The sequence below is a fragment of the Amphibalanus amphitrite genome, unplaced genomic scaffold (genome assembly GCF_019059575.1).
Source record: "Amphibalanus amphitrite isolate SeventyFive unplaced genomic scaffold, NRLGWU_Aamphi_draft 000617F_arrow, whole genome shotgun sequence".
In the NCBI taxonomy this organism is placed as follows: domain Eukaryota; kingdom Metazoa; phylum Arthropoda; class Thecostraca; order Balanomorpha; family Balanidae; genus Amphibalanus; species Amphibalanus amphitrite.
Window position 1 is genome coordinate 376,382 of NW_024882111.1, and position 21,267 is coordinate 397,648.

Genomic DNA, 21,267 nt, shown 5'->3' on the forward strand with positions numbered 1-21,267 from the left:
GAGCATTCCGGTGTCAGGGTTCTTAGCATAAAACGCGACTAAGAGATCAGATATAAACTCCTACGGTAATCCATTCGGACGTGTATAGCAGCTACACATTGGTCATTTTCAACAGACATAGCAAGTAGCAACACAGACCGGCAGACAGCTGCACATTTCGGCCGGCCTCCGACGTCTGTAACGGCTCAGATCACAGCGCGATGAGAAATGAATCGTGATCGCTCCAACGGCGGACCCACGCCGCCGCTCCCCTCCCTGACTGCAGCACGGGCCGTAACGCGACCCTATACAAGCGGTAGGCGCGCTGACGCGTACAAAACGGACCACTCCCGGGCCTCGGCGCCGACCGGGCCGACCGCCGCGGTGAGCGCGTGGCTGCAGCCGCGGGGTCGGTTATAATAGGTACTCGCCTGTCCGGCTCCTCGGACACTGCGGTTCGAACAGCTCATATGCTGTCCATAGGCGACTATTCGCTGTCTGAACACAACGCTCCACGACGCGGCAAAACGTTCCTCGGCCCGACGGCCGCCTAGCTGGGGAAGGCGATCGGCAGAATATCCGTGTAGTGGCTCACGAAGTGCACCTCGATGCCCTCCCGGATGAAGTGAGGCAGGTCGTCGAAGTCCTTTCGGTTTTCCTCCGGCAAACAGATGATCTTGATGTCTGCCCGCTTCGCCTGTGGAGCAGACGGCACAAACGCGATCAGAACATATTACCACACGGGACGCTAGGAGCAAGTCGAAGACAAATGGTGACAAGCTGATGTTTACCGATCAAAAGCACACACTTCTGCATCTAATTACTAAAGTGTTAGGGTAGCCACGGTTTTAGTATGAATCTCCCGGTAACTGCAAAAGCGGGTGATCCAGAGACGCCCATATTTGCCGGTCACTCACGGCGATGACTTTCTCCTTGATGCCGCCGACGGGCAGTATTTTGCCGGTCAGGGAGAGCTCGCCGGTCATGGCCAGGTCCTGTCGGACGGGCTGGTCGCGCGCCAGGGAGAGCAGCGCCGTTACCAGCGTGCAGCCGGCGCTGGGGCCGTCCTTAGGGGTGGCGCCCTGGGCAGCAGACGCAGCACGGCCGTCAGAGGGGGCACGAACAAAGTCATTGCAGCAGCGCAGGTAATCAACTACACTAGACAAATAAAATCCAGAGAGATAAAAGCGGTTGATGACACAAGCCACATCCAACGTCATCGCCCGGCAATACACATTCAAATATTGTCAAAACAATAACAACACTATTCCAACCGCACACGATTAAAAAACCGCCAACTTATAGAAGTGTAAGTGTCCTGTCCATTGAAAAACACCAAGCTCCGAGCAGCTGCTATTCCTCTGAGCTAACCAGTGCGCTCTCCGACCGACCTCCCCAGAACCGTGAATGTCAATCTCCTGCCGCCAGCTCACCTCGGGAATGTGCAAGTGGACCCGGTTGGTGTCCAGGAACGTGTTGCCCGGCTCCAGCGAGCTCAGCAGCTTCTTGCAGTAGCTGTGCGCGATCTGGATACTCTCCTTCATCACATCTCCCAGCCGTCCCGTGGCCTCAAACGCGCCGCGTTTCGACTCGCCGACCGCCGAGGACTCGATGTACAGTGTGGATCCACCCATGGCCGTCCAGGCGAGACCACACACCACGCCCGGCGGCGTCTGCTGGTACATGCGGTCGCTGGTGAAGATGGGCTTGCCGACGTACTCGGTCAGACTGGTGGTGTCGACTGTCAAAGTCTCGGCGTCCTCCTTCACCAGCTTGAACGCCGACTTACGCATTATCTGGAATAGGGGAGAACGGTCACATCACTGTCACTGATATACCTCTTCAGTGAATGATTAAGGATCATTAATTATCAAAGCTGCTAAAACAAAGTATGTAATATAATTCAATAGTGAAAAATAATGCATTGTTATTCCACCAAACCCACCTAGCCCCAAGCAGAAGTTGCGCCGTACCTTTTCGATTTGTTTCTGGAGGTTCCTGACGCCCGACTCCCGGCAGTAGGACCGGATTAGGGTGCCCAGCGCGCCGTCTGTGATCGTCACCGACTCCTCCTTCACGCCTGTGTCCGTGCGGGCCTGGATGGTGATGGAATAAAGAAACATCAGAAACGCTGGCGACGAACTAAACGGAGAAGCGATACGCAAAGACTACCTACCGCCTTGTGCAAAATTTGACGTACATAAATCGCCAATGACAGACAGACCAGAAGCTAATCGTAACGTCTACCGTAAATACATGTACGTTTCACACTATCACTGACGAGCATTTCATGAAACATTTATGTGATATTGGCACCATAGAATCAAGCTCAACATCATTTTGATTAGCGACGGTAGCGTCCTATCGGGGATGGGCAGATGGAATACACCAGACACCTGGAAGTGGACAAATAACAGCGGGTACAGGACGGTTGGCACTGGATGTAAGACACTGGACGAAGACTTGACAACAGACAGTGGACAGCACACAAGAGGCACTAGACTGAGGACACTTGGACAGCAGAAAATAAACACGACAGGCGAGCTGCAGTGCGCACGGGGCAGAGGACACACTGAAGAATTCGCAGGGACGGAGCAGAGCATTTGTGACTGCCAGTGCCCACCTGCGGTATGATGTACTGTCTGGCGATGTTGAGTTTCTCCTCGGCCACGTAGCCGGACACCTCGATCATCTCCATCCGGTCCCGCAGTGGGTCCGGGATCGTGTCCAGCACGTTAGCAGTGCAGATAAACAGCACCTGGCGACAGATAGACGGAGTCATTTAGGACAGTCCAAGGCTCACGGAGGGTTAGACATGGTGTCCAACATATAAGTGCAGATAAACAGCACCTGGACACAGATACAGGCCGTCAAATGCCGCTACACTACGATTCGAGACAAAATAGCAAACAATTTTGTAAAACGCAAGACCGAATCATGACGCACATAGTGACAGTGGTTGCCAAGTAAAAGAATACACGATGGTGACATCGATCAGCATCGGCAGACCCCGCCCTCGACTGACCTTGGAGAGGTCGACCGGAACGTCCAGATAGTGGTCGAGGAAGTTGGCGTTCTGCTCGGGATCCAGCAGCTCCAACAGCGCCGAGGTCGGGTCGCCCTGGTAGCCCCTGGGACACAGACAACATCCTAAGTACAGCACTCAAAGCGGTACCTACATAACTGGATACTGGGTAATGTCGCGAATGCCACACAAACATACATGTGAAAAGAATATTCCTCGATGTACATTTTTAATGCAATGCAGCGGTTATCAACGCACAGTGTTATCAATGGCGCATTATCAAAACGATGATTGTTCACTTACTTTCCAATTTTGTCCACCTCATCGATCAGAACCAGCGGGTTTTCCGTTTTCACCTTCTTCAGACATTGGATCATCTTGCCTGGCATGGCTCCGACGTAGGTCCTGGGGTAGCAGACGATATTAGCACGGAATGTTGGCCGTCCATTCAGCACGGTGGGCGACGAGCCGACGAACCACCACACCAATATATAACCACACCAGATGAACCACCAATATAGCCACCGCAAAATTAACGGCGATAGACATGTCCGTAATCAAATGCTTATGGAAAGCATAGCAACACGTTACATATAGCTTACACTAAATGGAGTAAGCAATTCAATCAGGATGCCATTTAATAAGCAGCTGAGGATATAGCAGCAGAAGTCCGCGGCATCACTCAGGCGATTCAGTTACCGGCGGCTCACCTTCGGTGCCCTTTGATCTCGGCCACATCATACATGCCGCCCACGCTGAACCGGAAGTACTCTCGGTTCAGTGCGCGGGCGATCGAGCGCGCGATGCTCGTCTTGCCCACTCCCGGCGGCCCATGGAAGCACAGGATCTTGCCGTGGGTGCCACCCTTCAGCTTACTCACGGCGATAAACTCTGAAATAGCAACACGAAGAGTCTATTGGGGTGGGAAATTGGAACTTTGAGCAGTTTATGCATCGAGTTATTTGATGGAGATAGTTCCAAATAAAATATTCAGCATTTTTATTTTTGAACTCGGACAGGTTTCATTCAATATTGCAAAAACATTACTGCAGGGCCGTAGTGCGATGGAAGTAGCCTTTTCATGGAAAGAGAAAGAAAAGTCGGACTTGACGAGGGGGCGACAATTACGAAGCACCATAGCATTCCTTTTTTGTTCCAGAGAAGTTCTTTACAAATAGCATGACCTCTACCTACGACCACCTGTGGGCCCCCCACTGACCGAGGATGCGCTTTTTGACGTCCTCCATGCCGTAATGGTCCTCGTCGAGGATCTCCGAGGCCACGTCGAGGTCGAGTCGCTCCTCGCTGTGCGCTCCGAACGGCAGGCCCGTCAGCCAGTCCAGGTAGTTGCGAGTGACGCTGCCGACGGAGGGGAGGGGTGAGCGGGCACAGGGAACGCTGATACGCCACGCAACTGAGGCGAGGAACTGGACGGCCAGCAGAATATCTGAATGACTACTGATCGACGCACATTTAGACAAACTGTGGATGATTTAGGTATGGGTGATACGAATACAGTAGCAGGTCTAACTAAAGATATCGCCTTGGTCTGCTTCGGAGGAGCCGCGAAAAGAACACACCATTTTCACATCTTTCCGACAAATTTATTCAACCGACTGGGACTCAGACGCATTTAAGGGGGATAACTTACTTGAACTCCATAGAGTGATTCTCCAGGAATCCCAGTTTGCCTATCTCCTCTTCAATTACCTCCATCACATCTTTGGGAACTTGTTTGCCCTGAAAACGGCGCAGATGGGTAATTTAGCTGAACACCGAAATCTAGCATATGCAACAGGGCAGTAAGGTCGATTCGATACAAAGCATAGGCTAAACAAATGGACAAGGAATGCGGCAGCCTAACTGATACTTCAACAAACGTGTTATATTGCAAGCGGTGCTTAAAAATTTAACCACACATTATCACACAAAAATAAAAAAAGAAACGCGAAGCGAAAAGCACTGGGGCCGCCATACCTTGATCCTCTCTCTGAACTTTTCCTCGATAGCCTGTTTGTCGTCCTTCTCCAGGCCCAGCTCCTTCTTGATGACCTGCCAGCGCCGACAGACAAGGTGTACTCAACGTCAGAATATTATAATACGACACCCACGCGACATGGCTTACAATTACAACGGCGGCGAGTCTAACTCTACCGATATTTACGGATGTCACAACCCACAACTCGCACCGTTCCATCATGAATTGTGTGAAACCAAAGTAAAGCCGAATTAACACCAAGATTAATGACAGTCTTGACATTCCTTCACTTTATTATCCTACCTCCGGATCTAGCGCTTATGTTTATATATTAATTAACAAACCACACCAGCAGCTGATCATAGTCCTCACCTTGAGCTGTTCGTTGAGCATGAACTTGCGGTGCTGGGTCTTCACCTTCTCCTCGACCTCCCTGCCGATCTTCTGCTGCAGCTTGCTCAGCTCAAACTCCTTCTTCAGCATGGCCAGCGCCAGCCGCAGACGCTTGGGGATGTTGGTCTCCTCCAGCACCTGTTGCACCTCGTCCGGCTCGCTGGCCGTCAGCGCCGCGCCCAGGTCGCTCAGGTACACGGGGTTGTCGACCACGCGCTGGCCCTGCGCCACCATCTGTTGTACGCTCTCCCGGTACAGCGGGTTCAGAGCGATAATGTCGCGCACCGTCTTCACGATCTCTTGAGTGAGCGCCTGGGGACGACAGAGTGACAGAAGGTATCGGTCAGCCGAGTTCGGGTCGCTACCCAGTCGAACGAGCGTTCAACATTTCACCCGGACACTTAGCTTTTGTGGATGCTTGTAGAAGTGGAAGAACATGATAAATACGTCAATGGCATGACTGAACGAATAAGTGACAAAAAGGGTCCTCACTGTCCTCTATAACAACTGACCTTGACCTCCTCAGTGTGCTCGAACTTCTCGTGGGTGACGTTCTCCACGCGGACCATGAGCAGGTCCCCGGACTGCTGCTGCGGCGGCTCCTGCTCCTGCTCCGCCGTCTCCTGCTCCGCCGCCTGTCGGTCCAGGGAGTCGGTGGCCTGCTCCACCTCCTGCTCCCCCTGGGCGGGCGCCGCAGGAGCAGGAGAGTCCTGTGTGCGCCGCCGCCGCCGGCGCCGCTGGAGTCCGCTCAGCGGCGGCTCACCGGACTCCACTGGCGAGGTGACGGAGGCGCGGAACGCAGGAAAGTTCAGCTTCAGCACTGCGGTTAGACGGGGCGGCCAGGCGCCGGTTGGGGCAGGTGGGCGGGGCGGGAGCCCACTGGTCGACACACGGATGTGCAGGGTTCCGCCGGTACGAAGTCCAGAAAATTATTGACAATTTAATGAATTCGCAAGATCATCCAGTGATCAGCTTGACATTCACAACATGCCGAGAAAACACATTCACATCTATTCCAAGCCTATCAATCACGTACCAAATATAGGCACTAAAATGGCAACCGCCAAGGTGCCATCTCCTCTCCCCTGACTGTCAAACCCCTACCACCTCCCTCTCCCTTACACCCCGCTCTGTGCTCTAACCATTATCGCTGACGGGCGGCGCCGTGTCCAGTCCCGAGTCAGCGTCCTCAGGCAGCGGGCGCACGGCACGGATCCGCCGGTGCGCCATCACGATCATGCGCAGCTTGTCGCCCAGGTCCTGCAGCTCGTGGATCTGCACGAACGTGCCCACCGGGTGGATTTCCGAGAGACGGGACACCACCTCGTCATCACTGCGGCGGGACGGTGACCGGTCAGATGGGGACGGAGGCGCCGGGAGCGGGGATCGCACACTGCTGCTGCTGAGCACCGCTTCAGCGTCCAGACATAGGCAGTCAGTCACTTCGTCAGTCAGCACAAAATATCATACGTTTAAACAGCACTAAACATCATACCGTGAAAGCGAAATTCGGTCAATGTAGGGCTATGTGCTGTAATGCCATGAAATCAAGGATGCATTCAGCTAAAAGGTAGCAGCTGAAACCACTTACTTTTCAACCTTCTTGAGAAATATTCCAGCATATGGTTGGTTCAGCTTGACCTTCCTTCTGATCAAATCCATCAGCGATCTATTGGTCACCTAAGGAAAAAGAGAATCCACATGATGGAAATAACATTCATGACATTGACCTTCATTCCACATTCACCCACTGGATAGTTAAATGTTGGCAAAGCCATGATGGAACAATGAGTTACTGCTGGAATGAAAAAAAAAACTCCACTGAGGTGAGGTGAGGCGGTCATACAACCAAGATCGGCTTCTCATGGTAATGTTAACTTAGCAACGCCACCTCAGCTAATCGCTCCGTCAATGTCCTCTCACCTCGACGATTTTGATGAACCTGGGGAAGACGGGGTTGCGGTTGATGGCGATGACGGGCAGGTTGGGCCACACCTCTGGCACGGTGACGGCCGCCGGCAGTTGGTGGAAGGACGGCGACACGGGCGGCTCGGCCGACGCCGGCGGCGCGTCTCCGTCACCCTCCTCTGGGGGCGGCTCGGAGCTCATCCAGCGGCGCGCGGGCGTCACCGCCGCGGCGGGGGCGGGGGCGGGGGCGGCGGGCAGGCGCCGGCCGGTGGGCAGCAGACCGCCGGCGGCCGGTCCGCCCGGCGGCAGGTACAGAGCAGCCGCCGCCGGCCGACACAGCTGGCGGCGCGCGTGCAGCCGCGAGCAGCGCACGCACGCCTGCAGGAGCTTGGTGGCCATCCTGGGGTCTGCAGGGGAACAGGGTGGTCACTGGTCAGGGACTGGTAGGTTCACTACTCTGGAACACTTAGCAGGACGTATGGTCCGGGTTTGGGGGTTAGGAAGCGGCCAGCAGCCGTGGAAGGGGAGGGAAGATGCGGCAGTCCTGGAGGTATTTAAGGGTTGAATTTTTGATACCACAGGGCTATGGGAGGCCGGGTGGATGGCAGGAGTGGGGCAGGAGGGGTAACAGAGACGTTGGGTGATGGGAGGGAGACAGGCCAGCCTGGGCTGTGTAGTTAGTGTGTAGTGTGTACTGTGTAGTGTGTAAGCACTGATTGGTAAGGAGGATGAGCAGTCAGAAACTGTAGAAGGAGGAGACAGCCAGAAGTTTTAAAAACAACTGCTAAGGGGTGTGAGAGGGAATGCCACAGCTAATGTCTCAAAAACTTAGAATAATGTAGAAACATGCATGAAGCAACATTTAAAAGGTCTAAGCTAGATGCATCTGAAACATTCCCAAAATTAAACTGAAGTTTCAAGGTCACAAGACAGGTCAGTCAGCTCAAAGGTGTAAACTTAAGCAATGTTCACATTTAGAGCTGTACAAAATGCATTGCCCATGGTATTGGAAAATTAAATGAAGTAATTTTCATGAACATTTTATGAAAAGATTGTCAGAAGATTAGTGTAGCTATGGGCTATTCTCTTATGGTGCATACATACAGTTGCTTTTAAGGTTAAAGTTAGATAAAAAACCACTGCCCACTGGATAAAAAAAAAAATGCAAATGGCATGCAACTGGGTACAGATTTGACAATAAAGATATATTACAAGATTGCCTGAGTAATTTGAGGCCAACTCCTGCCGGCTATGGTGAAAACCCAATCAAGGTTGGATAAAAATGCCAAATTTTGAAGTTGTCAGCTGACATTTCAACAAAAATGCGTATCAGGTAAGGATTAAGCTTCTGAATACAATGGTTTCACTTTTTACAGCCTTAAGTTAAACTGAGAAATGACAATCAGAAGAAATATTTCACCACTAAGAACAACATTTACCTTAACTTAATTTGATCCGAATTTTAAAGGCCACTTGGCCTGTAGGAAACCATTCTCATTGAGCTAGAATACTTTAAGACTTGGAAGAAAAATTTGGAGATTTGGAAGAAAAATATTCAACTACAAGTTCAGAGGTCATATTGTTTATCTTCTTAAAATTAAGTGCAATTGTTGGCCAGCCAAATCTCACACTGTCATAGACATGCTTTTTCATATTAAAAATTATGTATTATTTCAAAATCCTTGCGTACCTATTCAAAATAAGACAAAAAAGGAGTTACGTTCTGCAGTGCTAAGCTAACTGTATTTTAATCTATTTATCTTTTCATTCTCATCTCATTTTCCCTATTATAACTCTGCCCAATTACAGCCAGTTCATAGCTCAGTCAGTAGGCAGAGCATTACAATCTGTGCGGTGAGAGCATGTGCCACCGTTTCAAAAGTCGGCTAGACAGGCACTCAATGTTCATGACTCCTGATGAGTATGGTAGCATTTGGTGTCAGGCAATAGCCAACCAAAGTCAGGGGGACCAGTCATGTGCTGCAGTGTGCATATCTTTAACTAGACTCTGAACACTGCCATGGCTGAAGGTGTTCGAGTGGAGGGTGGAGGGCAGGGCCAGCGCCACACTCTGCTTGGCAGGGACTCTGTGACAGCGTGATCCCTTCCACTTTTATGGTTCAAAAGTTAAATTAAAAAAAAGATACTGAAGTAAGTCGCAAAGCCATTGACACAGCATTGTTAGGTAACTGGTCTGCTCCTGGATTGGGATAATCACCTCAACCAAGCATCTATGTATTACAAGGCTGTATAGTCTGTGCGCGGCCTTGCCCGTCCTGCAGCGTGATATAAAAGTAAAAATACTACTCAACCCTCGACAGACAGGCACATACCTACAACGTGGAGGAACTTCCGCAATGACCCCTCGTTGAAAATTAATCTTTACGCTGTTGAGAATGAAATATTAAAAAACGAAACAATCCAGTCCTTTTCTTGTCCTGTTCTTCCCGAGACCTTCGCAAGGCTGCAAATGAGCAGCAAACGTGAATCTCCTGGCAACCTGGAAAATTCGCAGCAAAGAGCCGCTGGTTGCTATGGAAACGCACCATAGTTGGCCTAGCATCATCTAGAAAATTCTCTTTTTGAACAGATTTCCTGCCCTGCAAAGCTGCGCTGCGTACGTAACAGATGCGCCGTATATGAAAATATGGTAGCAAGTCGTAGAAAGTTTTTTAGTACAATTATTTTTTTTAGTTGCCGCCCTATATCATAGCATGGAATTGGACATTTATGATCCACTATTATGCACTGCTCACTGCTCAGTGCTGTCAGTCACGTCGGAGTCACCAACCGTAACTTTCGATTGACATGACTGAATACCTGCAAATCGTGACACCGTGAGCACCAAAGGTGACCGGTACAACAGATATTTTAGGTATACCATATGTATGCCTAAAAGATCTTTATATATTTTAATGTCTCCGTTGCATCTGCATGATCCTACAATTGGCGTTAGGCGGCACGGGCGGACATCGATAGCAGCGCCTCTATCGGTCACTAGGGAAAGCTGGGCTGTAGGCGACGAAATACCGGCTGAGTTGTCACAAGTTAAATAGGTTTATAGACATCCGTCTTGTGAAAAAGTTGAACTTTTGCCTTCAATATTTCTACAGGCAATTTTAGAAGTGCCCTCAATTAGATTACAAAACCGTTTAAATTATTTTATTCACTTCAAGCCTTCCCTATTGTTCTTGATGATGCGGGAACTATTTCTAATTAGTGTTTCTAGCTTAGTAAAAGAACATATTGTGCAAACGATGAAAAAAGCATAAATGGAAGATTTTAAATGTAATTTTCTGTAACAAATAATGGTAAGTTCTCTACACATCAAAGAAAAGGTGCATGCTAACTGATAATTTAAAATTCTTGGGGCCAGTTGGTTTCTTCTTTTCTTACGTCGCCCCAATGGCCGCGAATACACTTGTGATAACGCCTATCGGACTCTGATTGGGTACGTGCACGCCGTTCTCGTCAACACAAACTAATGGCGAAAATCCTACCTACTTCTTTCTTCAGGCTCGGGTACCAACGCTATGGTGTGATACTGATAAACGCAAGATTATTAGCGCTGTCGTTAAATGGGCTACTTGCCGTGAATCACAAAGGTTTAGGTACGGCTTGCTTACATGTGTGGAGACGAAAAGTACACAAATACCTACCACAATTGCGACAAAACGAACCGTTCCTTAAACAACCTGGCCAAGCTCTTCCGATGACATTCCGCACCTTTGAGTAGCTCTGGCGGTCCGTCGCGGGCGCCGCTACCACCGCAGACCCTTCGACCGACACGGCGGCGCCTCGGGGCCTCGGGGCGTTACGGCGGCGGTGGCGGCGGCGGGGCCGATCAGCTCAGTCGAGTAGCGGTGACGGGCCGACGAGCAGCACGCGGCGGGAGCCGATCACCTCCCTGTCTGTCTGTCTGTGTGACTTCTCGGGGCCGTGCAATAGTCTGAGGCCGGTGTGGGGGAAGCCATGGGGACGGAGGCGGAGCTGCGGCAGCGGAAAGGAGCCAGAGGCGGGCAGAAGACGCAGGATGCCGTCACCGGCAAGGTAGTGCAGGGAGACGAGTTGGTCACCAGCGGCCTGAACACGCTGAAAAGCTTACACCAGAGTCTCGCCAGCCAGGTGAGTGGTCTGGGTCAGTTGAGGATCACATTCTGACAGCCAATGCTAACTGACAGCCCTGGGCGCGAGCCGCTCAGGAATACGTTATCTGTTGGAAATAGAAATGAAAAGTTCCCATTCAGACAACACTGCAGATCTCCCGAAAATTATTCGGCTTACCGGCTAGTTGGGACGTTGAATGATCGCAATGGATTCCGATTCTCGACAGGCTTATGGGAGCTTCATAACTCGACAGCATCTATAGTGAATCTTTGGTCGATCGGCAACCGAGACATTCAACAACCATTGAGAAGTTGTATAATCGTATGAACGTCTACCGTATAACCGTCAAACACTAAGAACCACGTTAGTATAAATAATACAACAGGATAGTAAGTAGTTAGTCCAAAGCTGCTCGATGACATTAAAGACAAGAACCAGCGTGACCAACGGACGACATTGCAATGGTTCACTCGTTAAAACGTTCACTCGTTAAAACGTTCACTCGTTAAAACGTTCAACGTTTACCAATCACTAAATACGGGACACTAATCACATAAATAACAATGAAAATGTGCTGAAAATAAATGTGAAGCTTTCGATCAGTCTTTAATCAATTTTAATGCACATTTACGTTATTCCCCGACACTTTCCTATGAAGACGAAGTGTCAATTAATTTATAATGCTCATTCCCGTTATTCGTCGCCAACCACAGCTTTTGCAACGCTTTAAAAGCACAATAGTCAATACGGTTCGAGCGATCCCATATTACGATTCAGATGATCTTGAAAAATAAAAAGGGCACATCAGATAAATGTAGGGGGCAACCACTAGGTGCAAAACGATCAGGTCCCGTTGAGGTCCCGGTTGGACGATGGTCAAGGTCAGCCGAACTGACGCCGGCCGGCGGGCCGCTCGTTGTCATGGTAACTGAGCCGCAGGCGTTCCGTCTCAGCCGGGGTGAGTGCTCTCGGCCGAGCAGGGTCAACATTCACCGACACGGAAGGTTGAAACTCCCTCTACAGTGGTTTAGCAAGCAGCGCTCCAGTAGGACGATTCGCTGGCAATGTTCAATCCGACGGAAACGAGGAGATGAGAAACATAATGAAAAGAACGTAGTCTATAAAATGACGATTTATGTTTGCCCCCGTATGGTGCGCTCCAGCCTGAAGCCAACAGTCGCTAAAACTTCAGTCATCCCTCTCAACTCATTCTTTGCTAGCCGTTTCTCCGGCCTATCCGTCCGCAGCCTTTCCGTTCGCAGCGGCTGTGCGCGGAGGCTGTGGCCGGGTGGGCCTCTCGCCTCCTCTCCGGTGGCCGCTCTCTGCTCGGGGTCAGTGACCGGGACGGTCGGACGGACGGTGATGGGAGGGCCGCGGGCGGGGTGGATGGACGCCGCTCTCCTCTGCCGGCCCCGGCCCACTGCAGAGCAACTCAGACACGGCAGAAACCGCCGCGGGGCACGGGAAACAGCGTCACGTCACGGCCATCGAGGGACTCTGTAGTGAGAGACGTTGTGAAATAAAGAGTAGGTAATGCATTGCGCAGAGTTAGATATCGGAACATGGCAATGGCACATTCCTTCCTGTTTTTGGTACTTGCCTTCGCTATAGGTGGGGACGCGGGGGAAGAAAGCGTCTCGAAACTTCACATAGCTTACAACATTTAATTTTGTTGTATCCTATCCTGTGGTAGGTGTCCTGTGGTGTAATTTGACCCCAGGTCACCTTTGAAGTTTTGGAAGTAATTTACGAAGTGCACGGGACAGACTTGGATTGAGGCAGTGTGTAGTGACTGTGCCTCAATTGTCGAGACACGTTTATTTAGCCGGTCCATAGAAGGTGTCTGAGCCTCTGAAGTGACCACTGGGTCTCTGACGAGGTCTGCAGGAACGTTCGAGGCCAATTATTAGGCATCTGAAGCACCGTAGGGGTGTTTGAGGATCTTTGAGTACCGAGTGACTGTCGGGTGACAGCTTCTGCGGCTGACGATCTGTGGAGTGATAGTGTTCCGTGTGTCTGTTTCGAGTGACTGTGACTAAGTGGGGCTCTGTGACCGACCGAATGTCGAGTGTCGAGCCTGTGACTGAGGCCCTCCGTGTGTGATTGCAGGGCTCCACCGGCGACCAGCAGCGTCCAGCACCGACCCCCCGCGGCCGCCGGCTGGACGTGGTGGCCGTGCTGCTGCTGCTGGCTGGACTGGGTACGCGTCTCTACCAGATCGACCAGCCGCGAGGCATCGTGTGAGTGTGCTCGTACGGTTCGTATCAACCGTCACACACAGACTCAAATGATGCGTGCTTCTTCTACCCCTTATAAGACCAGCTCATTCTCAGCACGTCGCCCCGTCCGGGCTGCTGGTCCCCAGACAGCCGGGAAAGTCAGCTCCAATAGAAGCATCCCTCCGCGCCGCGGTCACCGTTTGACCTCATCCGACGGTTTGATGACGCTAAGACATCTACACTTTCGCAGGTTCGATGAGCTCCATTACGGGAAATATGTGGCGCTGTATATGAAGCAAATGTTCTTTTTCGACTCCCAGCCTCCTCTGGGGAAGCAGCTGTTGGCCATTCCCGCGTATCTCGCCGGCTTCGATGGTAAGTTTCCGGTGCCCTAGCACCACTTGCAACCTGCCGCCGCAGGAGGTAAAAACCATGCCGAAGTTGACCTTCCAACAAATATTTACCATGCATGACTTGTAGTACCTAAATACCTACAAGTGTGTAAGTACGCCTACGTCTTTTTTGTGTCTAAAGCACTGGTCTGACAACTAGATAGGTGCATTCGCACAGGGGCTAGCATGTTAATTGGTTGACAAATGGTGACACCACACCATTTACTTGTGTCCCCAGGCAACTTTACGTTCGACCGTATCGGCACCCCGTACCCCGACACCGTGCCGATTGAGCTGCTGAGGACGGCTCCGGCGGTGGCCGGCGCCCTGCTCCTGCCCGTCACCTACTGGCTGCTGCTCGAACTAGGAGTGTCGAGAGGCGCCGCCACGCTGGCCGGCGTCCTCATCCTGCTCGGTAAGCTATCGAACCGTCCTAACGTTTGTAAGCACAAATAACTTACACTGATTCGGTTGTCGATTGGTGGAAGAAGAACCGCGTCGGTTTGCCATATCTGTAACGCTCACTGTCGACCACCATGAATTGCAACTCGGTTCTGATAAGGTTCGCCGTGCTGACCGTCGAGCCCCTCCACCTCTCTGCTCTCTGCTGAGACCTCTCTGCTGACCCAGTCGCTGCACCCAGCCTCTAATTAGCACGTTTTGTCCCTCCCCACAGAGAACTCGCTGCTAACCGCCGCGCCCTATCCCACAGAGAACTCGCACTGACCACTGAACCCCCTCCCCGCAGAGAACTCGCTGCTCACTCAGTCGCGGTTCATGTTCCTGGAGCCGTTTCTGATGCTGTTTGCGGCGCTGGGCGTGCTGTGCCTGGCTCGGTTCCGCCGCTGCGGGGAACGGCCCTTCTCTGCCAGCTGGCTCGGCTGGCTGGTGGCCGGGTTCGCCTTCCTCGGAGCCGCAGTCAGGTGAGCGAGATATCCTCACTCTCATCCATCTCGGCTCTGAATGTGAGCCAGCCTCGTACACACGGCAGCTTAGCTCTTCACTCACTTCCAACGAGAGAAGTATTTCCAGCGGCTTGACTGGATAACAGTTGAGTTACCCATGCCATAGCACCAAAGATTTGCCCTAACCCACAAAACTGATAGACGAACCGTTCACTGTGGGCGCCGTGGCCCTGTGGTTCAGACACGGTGACCGCCAGTAACGCCCCCCCCCCCCCGCCGTCCCCAGTGTGCGGTACGCCGGGTTCCTGTCGCTGGTGCTCGGCTGGGGGCTGGTGGCGCACGACTTCTGGACGCTGGTACCGAGGCCGGACGTCAGCGGTGGTCAGCTGGCGGCGCAGCTGGTGACGCGCAGCGCGCTGGCGGTGGCCGTGCCGGCGGCCGTCTACCTGGGCAGCTTCTACTGCCACCTGGCCGTGCTGCAGCGCGCTGGTGGAGGCTACGACCGTGTTATGTCCAGCGCCTTCCAGGCCAGTCTCGAGGTATGTACGGATCGGGGTCCTTCGGCCGTCATTGAGAAGGGCGGGGAGTGGAGTGCGGAAAGTACAGCCTAGACAGACAGCTAGACATAACGACAGCCTGGTCATACGAGTACAGCCGAGAGTTCAGGCTAATTTAGGGAACAACCAGGAGTGATTTTTTTTTTCAGAAAAGTTAAGTTTCATTCTAAAATTGTTGGTCCGGTTCCACCACACCTTGTAGCAGCGATCTCTTGGAACAGAGGTATCTACATAGATCTTGATATTATGCACCCCTACCCTACAGCTACCCTCTCACGTTCCCCACACCGACACTCCCTTCTGTCCCCTCTGCAGGACGGTCTGGCCACGCTGATCAAGAACCAGCCGGTGGCGGTGGGCCACGGCTCGCAGGTGACGCTGCGGCACGCCGTCGGCCGGCCCTGCTGGCTCCACTCACACGGCAAACCGTACCCAGACGAGTTTGACATCGAGCGCAACTCGAGCCGCCAGCAGCAGGTCTCCTGCTACTCCGGCAAGGACGCCAACAACTGGTGGATCGTCAAGGACCCGGCCAAGTACGAACCGAGGGGTCGGTGGTGTGGGTTGACACTCGTGGACGGAGGTGATGTTTGAAATGGGTCTTTGAAATTACCGTGACGTGTCTAGCCTAGCAGAAAAAGAATAGTGCTATCTTTTACATTTTCTCCACTATCATACCTTCCCAGGGAAAAGGAATTCCGTCAATTAACAATTTCAATAACGCAGTGATCTACAGGCTCCGGAGCCATAAATCCATTTTACCAAGTCCCTTTGAAAACCCAACAGCTAACTTAACCTCTATGTAATCATTTTGTGACCTCCAAGTGACCGTGCGACCGGTGCCGGCAGGAGTCACACGCGGCTGGTGCCGCCGTTCCGGCCGTTCCGCGATGGTGACGTGGTACAGCTGGTGCACGGTATCACCGGTAACCACCTCATCACCAGCGACGGCTACCGGCCGCCCATGTCAGAGTCCGCCGACTACGAGGTACGGGGAGGGGGAGGAAGGAGAGGGGAGGAAGGGAGGAGACTGCATTCCAGAACAAAGCACACGTAATAGAGACTGCAATGTGGGAAAGAGCGATAGCCACGGAGACTGCATTGCGGCATTAGAAGATAACCACGGAGACTGCATTGGCGGCACTCAAAGATAACCATGGGGACTGCATTACGGCATATACAGATAACCATGGAGACTGCATTGCAGTATATAAAAATAACCACGGAGACTGCATTGCGGCATATAAGATTAAGCAAAGAGTGTGCTGCAGCATATAAAGGTAGCACAGACTAACACTGCTGCATGTAAAATTAGCCCAGGCACTTCTTCTCAGAATATAATGTAGCACGTCATGGAGACTGCATTCAAGCATAAGATTATAACCCAGAGACTACAACACAAAGCATGAAGGTAACACGCCATGAATATTGCACTGCCGCACGTAAAAATGACATTGAAGCAGAAGGCCAGCGTGACTGCAATGCGGCATATAGAAGTAGCACAGAGACTGTCCCTTACAACATAGAGTAGCATGCTGTGGAGTGTGTAAACTGCACTGTGGCATACAGGGACAGCCCAAAGACTGCATCCCAGGGCGTAAAGGTAGCACGCCGCGGAGGCCGCATTGCAGCATGTATCAATATCACCGAGACTGCACAGAAACATATCCTTATCAACCATTGCCATTGTTTTACCCTCGATCGACCAGGGGTTCTTCAGGAGGGAGTTGGGCTGTCCGCTAACTCATAACACATATAACATAACATAACATACACATACACTCATAACATAACACTCATAAAATCAGTGTCATTGACACGTTTCTCACATCTGACCTGACCCGAACTGATCTGACGCAACCCCTCCCTCCAGTGCGCCCCTACATGACTCCGCAGTGGCTAGACTACCTCACCTGCAGTGCCGCCAACTCATCCGTTCTCCTCTGACCCACTGTGACCCGCGCCCTCAGGAGGTGAGCTGCTATACCGGCACCAACACGTCAATACCTAAACAGGACCTCTGGAAGGTGATGATCGTCAACAAAAAGGACACCGACGGCGCCTGGCACGCCATCACATCCGAGGTAGGACAGTCAGTCGGGCCCATTCGGAGAGAATGTGTTTGTCGGTGCTGCTGGCAACTGGTCGAGTTAGGGTTAGTTCAATAACAGGTGGCTGTAAGTTAAAAAAAAACAATGATTTTCGTCCGAATTTTGCTCTTCTCTCGATTAAAAGCTTATCCTTAGCTGGAACTTTGTGCCGAGTTGGGAGGGCCCGAGCTCTCCAAATTCGACGCCGGCTTGGCTTTGGAGCCTTAACAGACCGCGGAGGTCAAGGTCACCGCTAAGGCGGCGGCGGATTTGCTGCGCCCTGGCCCTCCCAGCTCCGCACAAAGTTCAACCCGTGCATTTATCCCAATGGGGACTGGGGTTAAGTTTTCAATAAGAATGCGATTTAGAATCACGACAGTTACGGCCATGATACCCGCGCCCCCTCCCCGAGCAGACCAAACGCGCTGCCACCACAAGCCGTGATAGTCTAGTGGTTAGGACCTCGCGTTGTGGCCGCGATAACCCCGGTTCGAATCCGGGTCACGGCAGGCACACTTTTAGGAACCCGAGATGTGGTAAGGATGGCGACTGGTCGAGCGAAGGTCGACGATCGTGCAGGGTCAAGTCGTAGTCACAAGTTATTTACCACATGAATATAAAAACTTGCCGAGAAGCTAGTGAAGCAGCTTCCTTGTGATACAAGTCACGGCTCCCCCTTCCCCGCAGGTACGGTTCATTAACCAGGGTAACCTGAACATGGCACTGAAGTTCTCCGGCCGCCGGCTGCCCGAGTGGGGTAACGGCCAGCAGGAGGTGGTCGGGGACGCGCTGGCCGACCAGGAGCACACCGTGTGGAACGTCGAGGAGCACCGCTACCTCACCAGTGAGTGGACGGAGGGGCGAACCGCTAACTCACCAGTGAGTAGGCGGCGGGGTGACGCAGAGGGTGGACGGGTAGGAGCGAGGGCTAGCGGATGTGTCCAGTGATACGGACGAGCTGACCGATACAGGATCCCATCTGATGATCTGGGAAAGCTTGATCACAGAGGGCTGTTGTATAACCTAGCAAAAGAAACCAACTTATCGATAGCACTTAACAGCGTAGCGTAGCCCGTATAACAAACAACTTTCGGACCTACTTACGCAATATGCCTACCCAAAGTTAGTCTCCAAGTAGATCACCCGTCTCCCATTTTCACACCCTATTCTCGCCCCGTGTCGCCGCCAGTGGAGTCCAACTCTGACGACGAACGTCAGCTCGAGGTGGTCAGCAGCGATCTGATCCCCATGACCGAGATGCAGCTCAGCTTCTGGCGCAAGTTCGCCGAGCTGCAGCTCAAGATGCTGTTCAACAGTCAGGAGACGGTGCACGGCCACACGTACGCTACGGACCCGCTCGAGTGGCTGTCCCTGCGGCGCGGCGTGGCCTACTGGATCAGCCCGGACAGTAACGCTCAGGTACACCTGGTGGGCAACGCGGCTGTGTGGGCGGCCTCCTCGGCGGCGCTGCTCGTCTACTCGGCGCTGGCCACGCTCTACCTGCTGCGCAGGAAACGCGCCTGCTTCGACATACCCGACGGTGAGAGGAGAGGGGCGGGATGCGGTGGCTGGGCGGAGACGCAGGCTGACGGGGGAACAGGATTGGCGCTAGTGATGAGATTAAAACGCTGGATGTATCAATGAATGAATGAAGTCATGTACAGCGCATTCGTACTAACCCACGTCTTGTGTCTTTTTGACAGCCGAGTGGAGCAAGATGTGCACCGTGTGCCGCACAGTGCTGGGCGGGTTCGCGTGCCACTACTTGCCCTACTTCGTCATCGACCACACGTTCTTCTTGCACCACTACCTGCCCGCCTACGTGTTTGCCGTGATGTTGGCCGCCTGCACTGTCGACCACCTCAACTTCGTCGCCAGGTAGGGAAGGCGGGGGTGGATAGTGCTGGTGCTGTAGTGGATGGTGGACAGTATCATAGTGCCTGCGATGTATCATTGACCGTGGTTTAGATGGACGGTCGGAGACCGATGAGTTGAAACGAACTCTGGATGAAACACGAAACACCGAGTTTCATCTAGGTACCGTAAGGTGGGGCTATTTGAGACAGTGGGGCTATCTGAGACAGTATTTAAAATTGTTATAAAATAAAAAACGTTTGAAATTTATGCTTAATTTTTGCTCAGTCGATTTACCGCTCAATTCCACACCTTCCTGAGCAAAAATATCGCATAAAAATCAAACGGTTTTCATTTTATAGCGATTTTAAATACTGTCTCAAATAGCTCCACTGTCTCAAATAGCCCCACTTTACGGTATGTGTTAGGTGTCAAAGTATGCGACAAAAAGAGCCCATGTAACTGAGTGGTGGCGGCAAAAAAGACGCATTTTTGTGCTGGTAACAAAGCAGAGCACAGTGGATTCGTTTAGCGTTTGCCCGTCACGCAAACGTCATGTTTGCTCATCGATAGACGATACCACCACCGCCAGCCTCCCCAATCTTTTATAACACCAATCATCCCCTGACCCATACTCTCGCTGCGAGTCCGCTGACATGCCCCCCCCCCCACCCCCCGCCCTGTTTTAGCCACCTGGGCTGGCGGCCGCTGCGCCTGCTGCTCGCGCTGGCTGTGCTGCTCTGGGTGGCCGCCTGCGGCTACACCTTCGTCGTGTTCAGCTCCGTGTCGTACGGCACCACGCCGCTGACGCCGCAGCAGATCAAGGACATGACCTGGAGGGACTCCTGGGACTTCATCGTCCACAAACAGTGATCTGCTGCACAAAGCTGTGCCCGATGTGGGTGAAGGTTATTGCAACAGAATGGAGTCGTTCATTAAATGCATAGATGACTTACATGAGTTACAAATAACCATCGCTCTGCCGATGAGTGACTTTCGATATTCCAGCCATTCGACTTCCAGGGAGGAACGGAGAAACCCCTTCTAATAATAGCTGGAATCACACATGTAAATCCCATTAGACGTGTTTGTGGCATTGTGATGACTTGCGGGTTGGGTACACTACGTCGGCGTACTTTCCTATGGGTGCAGCCGCACTGCCGAGGTATAACACCTCTCTAAGTCGGCAGCGTGTGTGCATTTTCGTCACGGATGCGATGGCTCTCCAGTCAACGCTTCCGGCAATCTAGGACAGCACGTCAGAAGTCTTACAGGCAGTTCTGGTTTTGAACAGCTGGGAAATTTATCTTTAAACAGCTCACGGAGGTGTTAGCACGTGGATTCCGGGTATGGGGTGCGGCTGTGCCGTTACGCGTGGATTTAGATGCCGAGATTGGACCTCAATATTAAGTTCATATCCCGTTCCGTTTGAAAATCACAGACCTACACCAGGGAAAAACGTGGGCAGCCCTCCACTCCCTTTTAGCATCATATAGCGCTATGTTATTCGAAGTGAAGTATGCACGAGAAGCCAAGAAAACTTGACTACGAGAGCGCCGGCAACACCAGCGGCTTAAGCCAATGTAGGCCACATGTTCATGTCGTCAGTCTGCTACGGGCATACCCAGTGTTCTTGTTCTGAATGGTGCCAAAATGTTGTGAAATACATCACACTTGAATATTGGGAGTGTTCTGCTCGTGAATAAGATCACATAGAACGACAGTGTGACAGAGCAAAGCGTACGCAACCGCAGCACTGACGTGCCCGGTGGGGTGAGTGAACATCCAACACCGACTCGGGGCGTATTCGTAATCTGACCAGTGAGCACACTTCAGATGGGGATCTATTGGGTCAGGAGA

At 52.1% G+C, this 21,267-nt stretch overlaps 2 protein-coding genes and 1 non-coding gene across 5 annotated transcripts; 2 read left to right on the forward strand and 1 right to left on the reverse strand.

Moving 5' to 3' along the window:
* Positions 1–66: 66 nt before the first annotated feature.
* LOC122363357 (lon protease homolog, mitochondrial-like) lies at positions 67–9,751 on the reverse strand. 3 transcript variants are annotated; one of them, XM_043332535.1, is made up of 17 exons: positions 9,617–9,751; positions 7,299–7,690; positions 6,967–7,055; positions 6,518–6,708; positions 5,888–6,195; positions 5,355–5,687; positions 4,982–5,056; positions 4,656–4,744; positions 4,224–4,363; positions 3,715–3,895; positions 3,308–3,409; positions 3,005–3,110; positions 2,603–2,737; positions 1,953–2,075; positions 1,413–1,775; positions 897–1,061; positions 67–676 (listed from the first exon to the last, which is right to left on the reverse strand). In XM_043332535.1, exons 2-17 carry the CDS (start codon positions 7,680–7,682, stop codon positions 530–532), a joined length of 2,931 nt encoding a protein of 976 aa, XP_043188470.1. In that variant the 5' UTR covers positions 7,683–7,690; positions 9,617–9,751; the 3' UTR covers positions 67–529. The 3 variants fall into 3 exon arrangements, with proteins under 3 accessions (XP_043188470.1, XP_043188471.1, XP_043188469.1); XM_043332536.1 differs by having other exon boundaries at positions 5,888–6,147; positions 9,617–9,681; XM_043332534.1 differs by lacking the exon at positions 9,617–9,751 and adding an exon at positions 9,502–9,575.
* Positions 9,752–11,132: 1,381 nt separating this feature from the next.
* On the forward strand, positions 11,133–21,086 carry LOC122363360 (protein O-mannosyltransferase 1-like). Its single transcript, XM_043332549.1, has 13 exons — positions 11,133–11,408; positions 13,500–13,630; positions 13,860–13,984; positions 14,240–14,416; positions 14,750–14,924; positions 15,193–15,445; positions 15,779–15,999; positions 16,313–16,451; positions 17,434–17,547; positions 18,241–18,397; positions 18,743–19,093; positions 19,257–19,431; positions 20,097–21,086. Exons 1-13 carry the CDS (start codon positions 11,256–11,258, stop codon positions 20,278–20,280), a joined length of 2,355 nt encoding a protein of 784 aa, XP_043188484.1. The 5' UTR covers positions 11,133–11,255; the 3' UTR covers positions 20,281–21,086.
* Positions 17,991–18,062, forward strand: Trnah-gug. Its single transcript has one exon. It is a non-coding gene; the product is annotated as a tRNA-His (tRNA).
* Positions 21,087–21,267: the final 181 nt, after the last annotated feature.

Coding starts and splice junctions, on each gene's coding strand:
- LOC122363357 (XM_043332535.1), bottom strand. CDS start 7,682: ATGGCCACCAAGCTCCTGCAGGCGTGCGTGCGCTGCTCGCGGCTGCAC. Junction 3,410..3,714: donor GAGATCAAAGGGCACCGAAG/GTGAGCCGCCGG, acceptor CTGCTACCCCAG/GACCTACGTCGGAGCCATGC. Junction 1,776..1,952: donor TCCAGAAACAAATCGAAAAG/GTACGGCGCAAC, acceptor CCCCTATTCCAG/ATAATGCGTAAGTCGGCGTT.
- LOC122363360 (XM_043332549.1), top strand. CDS start 11,256: ATGGGGACGGAGGCGGAGCTGCGGCAGCGGAAAGGAGCCAGAGGCGGG. Junction 14,925..15,192: donor TTCCTCGGAGCCGCAGTCAG/GTGAGCGAGATA, acceptor CGCCGTCCCCAG/TGTGCGGTACGCCGGGTTCC. Junction 19,432..20,096: donor CACCTCAACTTCGTCGCCAG/GTAGGGAAGGCG, acceptor GCCCTGTTTTAG/CCACCTGGGCTGGCGGCCGC.